General features: G+C 44.7%; 1 protein-coding gene across 5 annotated transcripts in view; it reads right to left on the reverse strand.

Moving 5' to 3' along the window:
• The window catches only part of LOC140396939 (methylcytosine dioxygenase tet3-like), a 532,260-nt gene that overhangs the window by 119,551 nt on the left and 398,274 nt on the right, over positions 1–14,435 (reverse strand). For all 5 annotated transcript variants that reach the window (XM_072485882.1, XM_072485885.1, XM_072485884.1 and 2 more), the window contains one exon: positions 722–3,473. In XM_072485882.1, coding sequence (XP_072341983.1) covers positions 722–3,473 — 2,752 coding nt within the window. The remainder of the gene's footprint in view (positions 1–721; positions 3,474–14,435) is intronic.

Here is a 14,435-nt window from a genome sequence, read left to right on the forward strand (position 1 = left end):
CATCATCCAAGGTCACCTAGTTTTGGTTCATTACCTTATTGGAATGTACCTAGTGTATCCCTGAAGCATCTCTTCCTTAAAGATCACACATTGTTCCATGACAGTTTTTCCTGTTATTCTTTGGTGCCATTTTACCCAGACTAGATACCTTCTCATCCCATTAAAATAGGTTCTCTTCCAAATCAGACATTCTACTTTAGATTGTTAATTTCTCTTCTGCATCACTCTTATCCAAGTGTTCTTCTCCCCCATCCCCCCCATAGACTCTTGTTACCCTTGGCCCACTTCATGTCCCAGCTCTAGCTCCAGCAATACCTCCTTTCTAGTTGGCCTGAGAACATTCTGATCAAAGAAGTTCTCTTGAACACATTTCAGAATTTCATCTCCCTCCTTCCCCTTCGCTCTATCACCATCCCAATCGATATTTGGATAAAGTCCCCATATTAACAATCTGTGATTTCCATAAAGATTTGCTCCTCTCTCGCTCCCTCTCAATATTTGTAGGGATAGAATATCCCGCAGTGGCTAATAATATACTTTTTGTTTCTCAACTTGAAAAATATGGTCTCTGCCCTTGCACCTCAAGGACATACTCCCTTTCCAACACTGCAATGTCTTCCCTAATAAATACTGCCACTATGCCTCCATTTTTCCTGAGTGTACTTAAAGGTTTTTCACAATGAACATAAAATGAAGGAAGATCCAACTTTTTCAAACTTACCAACACAGTCACATGATGGAAATTCCATCTGGGCCCTTTTTGATGGGGTATCCAGCAAACTTTTAGTTGGGGTATCCAAATATTTCAATGGAGATTCCAAGAAGCCACTGAGTGAAGGGGTGAGAGGTGTATTTTTTGTAGGAGTGCCTTCTTCTGAAAGTCCCTCGATATTTTCTCCAGAATAAACTGTTGACAATACTGTAATCGCACCAGAGGTTTCAACTTTCATGTGTTTCGAGGATCCAGTCAGAAAGGAATTAAAACATTTTGTATTTTCTTGTAAACTGGACTTAGTTTTGTTGTTTATATCGGTTGGTTTGCACTCATGTTGTTCTTGAGATGCACTATTTTGAGAAAACAGTGTTCGACTGCTCTGATCAGATTGATTGAGAAATGAAAGCGGAGGGCCAGTAGAATGCATCTGATTTTCATTTGGTTCTACCTGAGAAGCTGAGTTATTCTGAGGAGTAAACTGGAACTGTTGTGATGTAGAGCCTGATTCAAATTCTGCTTCAAATTGTTTTAAGAGTTCCTCAATTTTTTCCTCAAAGGAACGAGGACTATGCCCAGACATATCATTCTGTTGCATTTGAATAGGTAAGGAGTCTGAATTTGTGTGTGGATCTTTTTCATCTGCATGTCTGGCAGGGCTATTCTTCAGTGAAGTTGATTTTGGATATTTATCAATGTGTTGATGAGACAGGAAGGAATCTGGTCTAGAATTACACATTTCCTGCGACACTGACCTGTTGAAAGTGGGAGTCTCCTGATTAATTGCTGACTCACTGCTATCTGTTTGTTTCTGCTGGGTAACTTCAGAAGTTGGTTGAAGTGCTATCTGTATCTGCTGTTCCTTCAGAAGATGCTGCTGTGGCAGTAACTGTGTTTGATGTTCCCCCATTCCATTGTTACTCTGTATTTTATCCACTTGCTGGAACCCATCCAGGACCTGTTTTTGTTGAGGTAATGATTGATGCTGCAGACCTTGTTGCATTTGTTGAAGTTGAAGCAAGAACAATTGCTGTTGAATATTTTGCGCCTTTTGAAGCTGAGTTTCTTTACGCTGCTTATGTGCTGGTTGTAATTTCTTCTTTTCTTGTACTGGTTTCTTTTGCTTCTGTTTTTTAAGATGTGGCTGATGTTGTGGCCACCATTTATGCTGCTCATGTAGATTGTTCTGTTTTTCACTGTGTACTTGAAAGAGGTTACGTTTATGGTGTAGATGTTGTTGTAATGCTGCTTGTGTTTTTTGATGTTTACTCCTCTGATGTATATGCATTTGTTGCATGGACTGAGATGATTGTTGTTCAGGCAACATCCCATAAAATCCAACTCCAGCTGCCAAGTTGGAAAACGCCAATGATGAATCTTGTTGGGTCTTTATGCCTGCATCTTCATGCGCAATTATGCTCGGCATTTTAAACATTGGTAGAGGATATTTGTTACTATTGTTACTATCTAGTAGTTGTTTTAACTCAGTCATGGGGTCATTCAGTGAAGCAACTGGCTGATTGGTATTGAATACTGGCATGTTTCCTTCAGCGCTGGCTGCATCACTCCTGTGAATTGAGACTTCATCAGTATGCTTTATAGTTGATATTGAATTTGAAAAATTATTAAATGGATCTTGTAATGTTTTCATGGCTGGAATGTAGTGAGTTTCAATCTGTGCTGGTTTCTTCAGATGTTCCCATGGAGGTTGCGCTTGAGACTGGTATTCTGCGAACATTTGCTGACCAGGCTGCTTTTGTAGAGAAGGATGCCTATTTTGTGGCTGCTGATTGAGGTTGTCTTGTAAGTCCTGAATGGCATCAGAAGATGCAGGCAAAGGAGCATGGTTTTCCTCAATAGAACTAGATGCAGCATCAGCAATTTGAGAGGTGCTGTTAATCTGTGATGAAGCTTCTATAAATGGCTGTGGAAGAGTTGACGATAGCTGTGTAAGGGCTTCAATGGCAATTGCTGTCTGAAGACTTATGTTTTTCTCTTTTGCAATGGTCAAAGCACTCTGAGAATATTGATGAATATCAGAGGAATCAAAAATAGATGGTTCCTCCAAAACAGGCATGTGATTTTGTAAAGCACCATTTTCCACAGGCATATCACTGATTTTATCAGAAATTTGTGAAGTCCTGTTCTGCTCCTCATTAATAACAGCATTTATTTTTTTCTCAAGCCATTCCAAGTAGTCTGGGCACTCTGGCCCATCGCAATTGCAGTTTGGTGGTTTTTTCCCATGTTTTTTTGCAAGGGTCCATGCAGTGGTCAAAGTGCTCAAATCATCATTCAGAAGGCAATCATTATTCATATCCACTGTGTCACTGCTGTTATTAATCTCTGGTTTACATTTCTCAGTGAGGTTAATCTTTTGTAAAGGCTGACAGTTTTGTGCTGGTGAATTATATGAAGGTATGCTTACTGCTGTTTCAGGGTGTACAGTTAACTTTCCAGCATCATCCAGAATGACATTATTCCTTGCAGTTGCCAGGTCTTCCTTCACATGGTTCCTAACTTGGTTCAATATTTGAGTTGACTCCAGGTTGATGTTTCCATTGGGGTGTTGAGGGAGTCTCTGGTTATCCATCCACTCACTTGGTTCCACATCAATTGTTTGTCGTTCTTGACTACATACTCCATTCACCAGACTTGGTGCCATTTCTAATCTTAACCTGCTTTCACCAACATGGTTGGTTGACCCCTCTTCCATTTGGTCTGTTCTGGGGCCATCCACTGAGCTCCCTTCTGAACCTGTCTATAGAACAAAATGATTGAATGTTACATTGTTTTTGAATATGTAATTGCATGTATTCAAATAAATGCTAAAGATTGACACAAAAAGTAAATAACTTATTTCACATCATAGGCTTTGGTCAGTAAGTTTGTCAAACACAGTGATGAAAATTTCTCACAAAATTAACTTTAGTCAACACCCCTCTTTGTCCTCAAGCAGGGTAACTCAAGCAGCATTTAGAGTTCAATCAAGCAATCTTTAGCTGAAAGTTTGACTGTGTATTGAGTATAGATATGTCAGGAATAAAAGAATGACTAGGGTAAGAGTAGGGCCAGTCAAGGACAGTAGTGGGAAGTTGAGCGTGGAGACCGAGGAGAGTTGCTAAATGAATATTTTTTGTCAGTATTCACACAGGAAAAAGACAATGTTGTCGAGGAGAATACTGAGATTCAAGCTACCAGACTAGAAGGGCTTGAGGTTTAGAAGGAGGAGGTGTTAGCAATTCTGGAAAGTGTGAAAATAGATAAGTCCCCGGGGCCGGATGGGATTTATCCTAGGATTCTCTGGGCAGCTAGGGAGGAGATTGCTGAGCCTTTGGCTTTGATCTTTAAGTCATCTTTGTCGACAGGAATAGTGCCAGAAGACTGGAGGATGGTAAATGTTGTCCCCTTGTTCAATACGGGGAGTAGAGACAACCCCGGTAACAATAGACCAGTGAGCCTTACTTCTGTTGTGGGCAAAGTCTTGGAAAGGTTTATAAGAGATAGGATGTATAATCATCTGGAAAGGAATAATTTGATTAGAGATAATCAACACGGTTTTGTGAAGGGTAGGTCGTGCCTCACAAACCTTATTGAGTTCTTTGAGAGGGTGACCAAACAGGTGGATGAGAGTAAAGCAGTTGATGTGGTGTATATGGATTTCAGTAAAGCGTTGATAAGGTTCCCCACGGTAGGCTACTGCAGAAAATAGGAGGCATGGGATTCAGGGTGATTTAGCAGTTTGGATCAGAAATTGGCTAGCTGGAAGAAGACAAAGGGTGGTGATTGATGGGAAATGTTCAGACTGGAGTCCAGTTACGAGTGGTGTACCACAAGGATCTGTTTTGGGGCCACTGCTGTTTGTCATTTTTATAAATGACCTGGAGGAAGGCATAGAAGGATGGGTGAGTAAATTTGCAGATGACACTAAAGTCGGTGGAGTTGTGGACAATGCGGAAGGATGTTACAAGTTACAGAGGGACATAGATAAGTTGCAGCGCTGGGCTGAGAGGTGGCAAATGGAGTTTAATGCAGAAAAGTGTGAGGTGATTCATTTTGGAAGGAATAACAGGAAGACAGAGTACTGGGCTAATGGTAAGATTCTTGGCAGTGTGGATGAGCTGAGAGATCTCGGTGTCCATGTACATAGATACCTGAAAGTTACCACCCAGGTTGAGAGGATTGTTAAGAAGGCGTACGGTGTGTTAGCTTTTATTGGTAGAGGGATTGAGTTTCGGAGCCATGAGGTCATGTTGCAGCTGTACAAAACTCTGGTGCGGCCGCATTTGGAGTATTGCGTGCAATTCTGGTCGCCGCATTATAGAAAGTATGTGGAAGCATTGGAAAGGGTGCAGAGGAGATTTACCAGAATGTTGCCTGGTATGGAGGGAAAATCTTTTGAGGGAAGGCTGAGGGACTTGAGGCTGTTTTCGTTAGAGAGAAGAAGGTTAAGAAGTGACTTAATTGAGGCATACAAGATGATCAGAGGATTAGATAGGGTGGACAGTGAGAGCCTTTTTCCTTGGATGGTGATGTCTAGCACGAGGGGACATAACTTTAAATTGAGGGGAGATAGATATAGGGCAGATGTCAGAGGTAGGTTCTTTACTCAGAGAGTAGTAAGGGCGTAGAATGCCCTGCCTGCAAAAGTGGTGGACTCACCAACACGAAGGGCATTCAAATGGTCATTGGGTACACATATGGACGATAAGGGAATAGTGTAGATGGGCTTTAGAGTGGTTTCACAGGTCGGCGCAACATTGAGGGCCGAAGGGCCTGTAATGTTCTATTTCTATTCAATCAATCATTAAGGAAGTGTATTTTTAAGTGATTTTTGTATTTCTTTGGAACCATGGGCGGGATTCTCCGAGCCCCCGCCGGGTCGGAGAATCGCCGGGGGCTGGCGTGAATCCCGTACTCGCCGGTTGCCGAATTCTCCGGCACCGGATATTTGGCGGGGGCGGGAATTGGCGAGTTCGCCGGTTGGCGGGCCCCCCTGGCGATTCTCCGGCCTGGATGGGCCGAAGTCCCGCTGCTACAATGCCTGTCCCGCCAGCGTGGATTAAACCACCTCTCTTACCGGCGGGACAAGGCGGCGTGGGCGGGCTCCGGGGTCCTGGGGGGGGCGTGGGGCGATCTGACCCCGGGGGGGTGCCCGCATGGTGGCCTGGCCCACGATCGGGGCCCACCGATCCGCAGGCAGGCCTGTGCCGTGGGGGCACTCTTTTCCTTCCGCCTTCGCCACGGTCTCCACCATGGCGGAGGCGGAAGAGACCCTCTCCACTGCGCATGCGCGGGGAATGCTGTGAGCGACCACTGACGCTCCCGCGCATGCGCCGCTCGGCAATGTCAAGGCCTTTCCCGCCAGCTGGTGGGGCGGAAATCAGTCCGGCGCGGGCCTAGCCCCTCAATGTTAGGGCTCGGCCCCTCAAGATGCGGAGGATTCCGCACCTTTGGGGCGGCGCAATGCCGGACTGATTCGTGCCGTTTTTGGCGCCGGTCGCCGGACATCGCGCCGATTGCGGAGAATTTTGCTCCATATGTATGAATTTTACTTGTTGTCCCAATTCCATGTGGCAGATTTAATATGCCAGTTATTATCAGACAGTAAAACTTAACTGACCATCAAATGAGAAATAATAATAAAATGAGTATGTTCCTTCTCAAATTAAATTATTAGATCTTAGAGGCTTGAAATTAGGGGGAAAACATATTTTTAATCTTAATCTTCCACTGTGACACTTTATCACATCCAGCCATGAAATCCAGCACTTTTCATATTATGAAAGTGACATCATCCATTTTAATTTTAAAATATCTGTGATTGAAATTGGAATGTTAATTTAAAAACAAAAAAATCCATTAAGCAATGGCAAACAACAGCAAAACATGAACAGCTGAGCTGTATTAAGGTAAGATTAAAATAAAATTCAGAGCTGTATGTATTTTCGAAAGCAACACTTCTAAATAGATGCAAATGAAAAGATATCAGTGAAAAATATTTCATTTTAGTTCAATATTTTGGGGGTTTTTAAGTATGCAATGGCTGAACTCAAGACAGTTGGCACGACTTGGTGGGAATCCACATCATCCAAACTAGAAAGGTTCCAAGTTTACACTCTGGCTGTGCCAAGTTAACTGGTCATTGCAACATTTGGCAGCCCACTATGTAATTTCTTGATTTCAAAAAACACATTTTCAAGAACCAATGAAAAATAGTGTTACACTGAGGAAAGTACTGTACATGGTATTCATAAAGAAGTTGGGAACCACTTCCTGTTTTGGTCATTTGTAACTGAGAACTAAAAATAGATTGTAAGGTCTGCATTTGTACATGGCTGGAGTTAATGTCATTTAATGTTTGCGTGATCAGTCAGTCAGCTTCAGTTTGGAAACGGTTGACAGTAAATGCATTTTAGTGAACTAGTTGGGCAACATTAACTCTGTCTTCACTATCTCCCCAAAACACTCTGAGTATAAGCTTGGGTTGTTTGTCTGGATATTATCAGTACAATGCATAAACAGTCCTCTTCTTATGTGGTGCAAGAGTAAAAATTCAGAATTTTCTGAAAATTGAGTTCTGTGTGATCTCACACTATGTTGTAAATACTCACCTTTCGATCTGATACTCTTTTATTTCTTGGTGAACTCCCCAATCAAAGAAAGTAATGAGAACCAATAAAAATGACATCCAAATTTGTTGAATAGTAAGCATAATCTTATTTCAAATGATTGAATCCAGACGGAAATGTATGGTCATGACTGGTGAAAAGCTGTTACCCTGAACTGTAACTGCTCATGTCACAATTTCCTAAAAGAACTGTCAAAGCACTGCAACACCATATTTGCAGTAAGGGGGCGGAGGAACATGTATGTGATCAGGAAACCTGGAAGTACCAGGAATGTGGAGGTCCTGCTTAACTTAACAATGGGACTTCATAAAAAATGTTCTTACCCTATTTCCTGAGGAAGGGGACGGGAATCACAACTATAGATTTGCTTTAAGTTTTTTACGCAGAGGGTAGTGGGTGCCTGGAACTCGCTACCGGAGGAGGTGGTGGAAGCAGGGACGATAGTGACATTTAAGGGACATCTTGACAAATACATGAATAGGATGGGAATAGAGGGATACGGACCCAGGAAGTGTAGAAGATTGTAGTTTAGTCGGGCAGCATGGTCGGCACGGGCTTGGAGGGCCAAAGGGCCTGTTCCTGTGCTGTACATTTCTTTGTTCTTTGTTTGTTCTTTGTTTAGGGGTAGGTCGAGGGGGATGCAGGCAGGAGCATGGATGTGGTGTGGGGAGGAGAAAAACCATCCTGTTCCAAAAGAGGTAAAGCATTATCTGCTGGATCTGGCAGCCTTACAGATATTAAGAAACCAATTCCACTGCTAAATTCAAATAGTTCCAAAAATCTGAGGAACAGAACTTTATTTATTTTAATTACTGATCCACATCTCCAGAGCAGGTTACTCAGCTGTGTCAAAACCAACTATAAATGAATTGGAAGTAGCTGCATTTAAGGTGGGTTGAGTTTCCACTCACCCACATCCTTTTCCACCGTTGTGGATGTTTAAGGTGACCCACTATATGTAAATTTTGGAATATAGGAGCAGACGTTAGCCATTTGAACAAGTTCTGCCATTCAGTGCAATCATGTCTGATCAGCAACCGAATTCCAGGGAACCATTTTGACCCCACACTCCTTAATCCCATTGGTTAACAAAAATCTATAAATCTCAGATTTAAAATTAATAATTAACTCGCACCAACTGCTGTTTCCAAGAGAGTTACTTCTACAACCCTTTGTGTGTTTCCTAATTTCATTACTGACTGGTCTGTCTTCAATTTTTGACTACTCCCCCGGTCTTGAATGCACTGCCTGAGAGTGTGGTAGGGGGAGAGATTCTTTTTTTAGAGTACCTAATTATTTTTTTCCAACTAAGGGGCAATTTAACGTGGCCAATCCACCTAACCTGCACATCTTTGGGTTGTGGGGGTGAAACCAACGCAGACACCGGGAGAATGTACACACAGACAGTGAACCTGAGTCCTCAGTCGGCAGCAGTACTAACCACTTCACCACCGCGCGGCCCATGTAGGAGGACCGATTCAGTAAAGGCATTCAAGAGGGTTTTGGATTGTTATCTGATAAGGGAGAATGTGCAGGGCTACAGGGAGCAGACATGGTAGGCCAACTATCCTTCTGTGCTTGAACAATTCTGTCCTATCTATCCTATCTGTTGCCCTTAATATCTTGAAAGCCTTGATCAAACCACTTCTTAACTTCTAAATTCCAGGGAATACAAACCTGTTTATGTATTCTCTCCTTGCAATTTAACTCTTGGAGTAGAGGCATTATTTAGGTAAATCTAGGGTCCGATTCTCCAGAAAAATTTCCTGCAGGGAGTTTCCTGCAGGCGAATTTCCCCCACTATCTAATGACACTGAGTCACTTTTGTGGGACCTGGAGAGTTTCTCACCTGTTTAGCCCACACTTAGAGGGCAGAATTGTCCATCCTGCCAACCCGTTTTACAGTGTGGTGCGCCCTGTTGGCAGCGAGGTGTTCTGTTCCGCCACCGGCCAATGGGCCAACTGTGGCCACTCCCACTGTGTCGGGAAAGCTGCGGGATGAGTGCGATGCCGGCAAAGCGGAGGATCCCGCTGATGGAGAATCCCACAGCGAATTCTTTTCAGCACAGGGGAGTTAAACACAGAGAACGGGCTGCCATTTTGAAAGAGTACACTGGTTCCCTTGTGAGCTTGCTGGTTCCCCCACCCCCATCTATGGGCAACGTCACCCCCCATACACATGGCACTACATCCCCCCCCCAAGTGAGGAAACCCTGCCATGGGGTCCCTGGGGGGGTCCCCCTCCAGACCCCCCACAGCCCCCCCCTTCCAGGACCCCTATCCAACCTCCCAGAGGCCCCTATTTATGTGCCCTGCATTACCCCACCCTTCATACCGCCCTCCTTTCATGGGCATGACCCCACATGGCCCCTGAGCCTTGGCAGTGCCACCCTGGCACCCTTGCACTGCCACCCTGGCACCCAAGCAGTGCTCCTTTCAGCTTGACAGTGTCACCTGGCACCTCGGCAGCCAGGGTGGCAGTGCCAGTGTGCCTAAACGTAGACCAGTGCAGAACAGCACCTGGCTGTGGCCTCTCTAGGGAGGCCAGTAGGTCCCGGGAGGCCGGTGGATATCGGATAAATTCATCAAAGTCCTTTTGGTCAGGATCCTGACTCTGATGCATCGTGGGACTTGGGTGGATGCCGCGCGGCGTGAAGACTGCCGGGAAGCCCGCAAGGGGCCTCTCCTGAGATTCACCGGTCGCACCACGCTTGAGCAAATGCTTAACGTGGGTGGTGGATCGATCCCCTGCACTTCCGGCGGTTCATGGTGGCAGGATCACCTGATCCAGCCGATGGCATACCTCCACCACGGGTTTCCCAGTAGTGTGGGGTGTATTCGATGGGAGATCCCACAGGCAGCAGCAGCACCAAAAGATCCCGCCACTAGCCAACACTAGGCCACCTCCCACCGCCGGGAAACACGCCAGGCGAAGGCCAGAGAATCTCTCCCTGGATTTCAATACATCATTTCTAAGGTGTGGTGTCCAGAAAGCTCACAATACTCGAGGTGTCATCTAATGATGTCTACACCCAGTATTTTAGTCCTCTCAGTATAAAACCAACATTCCAATCACATTGTTGACTATTTTCTGTATGTATTCATGACATTAATCAAATTATTTTTGATAAAGCATTTCGTTCTAATTTGTCAACTTTTTAATATTAGCCATAAAGAATTGAGGCAGTTACAGTGCAGCATAATTTATCTTATGCTACTGATTTTATCAATGAAGGTTTTCAAAAAATAGAATACATTGGGATTCTGCGGCCATGTTGGGGCGTTACCCACCGTCGGAGATTTGGCGGTCCAACCAAAATTCATTGACTGTTGTGCAATCACACACACCCGGCAGTGGGCAGTGTTTGAAACTCTCATCCACTGTCTCAAAAAAGTCTTGTTTCCAAACTTTAATAGATGTTTTGAAAGGTGCGCATTATTTCGCAATCACTCGTGAAATCATAAAACAAGTAATTTTAGATTTTGACAACTGGTTATAGAATAAACTACCAAAAGAGAAAATGCTGGAAAAATCGCAGCAGGTCTGGCAGCATCTGTAGGGAGATAAAAGAGCGAATGTTTTGAGTCCAGATGACCCTTTGTCAAAGCTAAAAGACAGAAAGTGGGAGATATTTATACTATAGGATGAGGGAATGAAAGATGAGTCATAGCCACAGAAACCAAGGGAAAAAGAGTGCTAATAGCCACAGAAACCAAGGGAAACAGTGCTAGTGACAATCCCCAGAGAGAATAAAAGGTGTGAAAGGCCAAACAGCAGAGAAACTAAAATCAGAGGGTAAGCTGTGAGAGACGAAGGGGGAAGCTAAGGGCAAAAAAGGTAAGGATAAAGGGGATAAGATAGGCGGGGAGGAAAAAAATATATATATACAAAGAAAGACAAGAAAGAAAGAAAATGTAAAAGTCAGTTAAAATGAAATGGAATGTAAACAAAGGGGTCGAGGCAGGGTAGAGCTAATCATCTGAAGTTGTTGAATTCGATGTTGAGACCGGAAGGCTGTAGCATGCCTAACTGGAAGATGAGATGCTGTTCCTCCTGTTTGTATTGAGCTTCACTGGAACATTGCAGCAGGCCAAGGACAGACATATGGCATGGAAGCAGGGTCTTGTGTTAAAATGGCAGGCAATGAGAAGGTCAGGGTCCTGAATGCGCACAAGATGCTCAGCAAAGCGATCACCCAGTCCACATTTGGTCTCTCCGATACAGAGGAGACCACATTGGGAGCAGCAAATGCAATAGACCAAATTGAAAGAGGTGCAAGTGAAACGTTGCTTAACCTGGAATGAGTGTTTCGGGCCTGGGATGTTAAGCATGGAAGAGATAAAGGGGCAGGTGTTACACCTTCTGCAATTGCATGGGAAGGTGCCATGGGTGATGGGAGAGGTGTTGGGTATGGTGGAGGAGTGGACTAGATTATATCGGAGGGAACGGTCTCCGTGGAATGCTGCACCTCTTTCAATTTGGTCTATTGCATTTGCTGCTCCCAATGTGGTCTCCTCTGTATCGGAGAGACCAAATGTGGACTGGGTGATCGCTTTGCTGAGCATCTTGTGCGCATTCAGGACCCTGACCTTATAGTGAATGGAAGATATGTTTGGTGGTGGCATCACGCTGGAGTTGATGAAAATGACGGAGAATTATGCTTTGCATACGGAGGCTGGTGGGGTGAAATGTGAGAACGAGGGGGACTCTGTCCTTGTTCTGGGAGGGAGGGGTGAGAGCGAGGGTAGATACACGGGAGATGGACCGCATGCTGTTGAGGGCCCTGTCAACATATATTAACTGTAGGTGGGAAATCATGGTTGAGGAAGAAGGAACACATTTTCAAAGAACCACTTTGGAAAATGGCATCATCGGAACAAATATGATGGCGGCAAAACAACTGAGGGAAAGGGATGGAGTCCTTACAGGGTGTAGGATGCGAAGAGCTGTAGTTCAGATAGCTGTGGGAGTCAGTGGGCTTGTAATTCATAAACAGTCTATAGCCAGAAATAGAGACAGCAAGGTCAGGAAAAGGATGGGAGGTGTCTGAGATGGACCAGCAGAAAGTGATGGAGGGGTGGAAACTGGAAGGGAAGTTGATTAATTTATCCAGGTCTGGACGAGAGCATGAATTGGCACCAAAATAGTCATCAAATAAACTATTCTGTCATTGTAGAGAGTAATTTAATGAATATTTATCAAGTCATAAACACCTGACTTCCTTGTTGAATAATTTATTGAATTTGTGCAACTTTGACCATGGGTAGCTTTTTAATTCTAACCCAAACTGCAAAATAATTACAAATGAAACTGCAGAATAAAACTCAATCTGCGGGATTTTCTATTGGCGGGATCCTCCACTTCGCTGGCAGTGCACCCATGCCCACAGGTTTCCCAACAGCGTAGGGTGGCCACAATGGGAAACCCCATTGGTCGGCTGCAGGAACGAAGAATTCCGCTACCAGCGGGGACGAATCGCACCTTAAAACGAGGCTGGCCGGATGAAGAATCCTGCCCAGTATTTGTAAAAGATGGATATTTGTCTTTTAAACCTCCAGAAATCACTCAATTGCCCAACATATATGGCAATTTTGAACATAAATTACAGTATTGTTGAAGATATTTAACCCCATACAGAACCTTTGGAAGGCGAGGGCCAGAACTCAATTTGCCTTGGATGTACTGTTGGGATGATATTAAGTTGTTGTGAATCTCTATGGTCATGTGCAACTTCGTAGGGGTGTAACAAAGGTATATCTTTCTGCTTCATTGCTTCGAATGTTCAATTTAATGAGGCATCACAGGTTTAGTAATTATTAGCAATGTTGGTGAATGGACAAGGGTGTTCAGAATTCAACCTTGGAATTTTTCTTTTTACTGTATTTGCATAAGCTTTGAAGCCAGTATTTTAGCTTTGAATCCAAATGGACTGTTCAAAGCTTTGATGTCTTGCTAAAACCTTAAGATTTTTGTGGTGTTGTCCCACAACATGAATTATTTACCTGGATGGATCAATTTTATCATTTGTTCTTCATATTATATAAAATAATTTTTCAGAAAATATTAAACAGTAATATATAATTTGATTATTGTAATTTATCGCAGACCAAATAATTAATTGATTCATGTGTAATTGTAGTCTTGGGCAAAGCTCAGAAAATCTAAACATTTTGCTTAGCTGGCAGTCACATTACACTAATGGATTTTGTACGTTTCAGTTTTCATATTAGAGCAAATATTGAGGTAATCTTAGAATATATTCAAACATTCTTTATTTTTGATAACTTTCTTTTGATTGCTCAAACTTGCTCAATGCTCCTATAAAAGCATTAACTCAATTTCTTGTATTATTTTGCACAATTGCAAACTTCTCCCAAGGTCAGCCTCTTGATAGGATATTGGGCATGATTCAATGGGAAAAAAAATCGATGTCCTGGGGCGGGATTCTCCGACACCCCACCAGGTCGGAGAATCGCCGGGGGCTGGCGTGAATCCCATCCCCGCCGGTTGCCGAATTCTCCGGCACCGGGAATCACGCCGCGCCGGTTGGCGGGCCCCCCCCCGGCGATTCTCCGGCCCGGATGGGCTGAGGTCCCGCTGCTGGAATGCCTGTCCCGCCAGCGTGGATTAAAACACCTCTCTTACCAGCGGGACAAGGCAGCGCGGGTGGGTTCCGGGGTCCTGGGGGGGGCGCGGAGCGATCTGGCCCCGAGGGGGGCCCCCACGGTGGCCTGGCCCGCGATCGGGGCCCACCGATCCGCGGGCGGGCCTGTGCCATGGTGGCACTCTTTTCCTTGGCGGAGGCGGAAAGGACCCCCTCCACAGCGCATGCGCGGGGATGCCGTGAGCTGCCGCTGACGCTCCCGTGCATGCGCCGCACAGCAAAGTCAGTTTCGCGCCAACTGGCGGGGCACCAAAGGCTTTCCCGCCAGCTGGCGGGGCGGAAATCAGTCCGGCGCGGGCATAGCCCCTCAAGGTTAGGGCTCGGCCGCTCAAGATGCGGAGGATTGTGCACCTTTGGGGCGGCGCGATGCCGGACTGATTCGCGCCGTTTTTGGCGCCGGTTGGCGGACATCGCGCCGATTACGGA

The sequence above is a fragment of the Scyliorhinus torazame genome, chromosome 20, assembly GCF_047496885.1.
Source record: "Scyliorhinus torazame isolate Kashiwa2021f chromosome 20, sScyTor2.1, whole genome shotgun sequence".
NCBI lineage: Eukaryota > Metazoa > Chordata > Chondrichthyes > Carcharhiniformes > Scyliorhinidae > Scyliorhinus > Scyliorhinus torazame.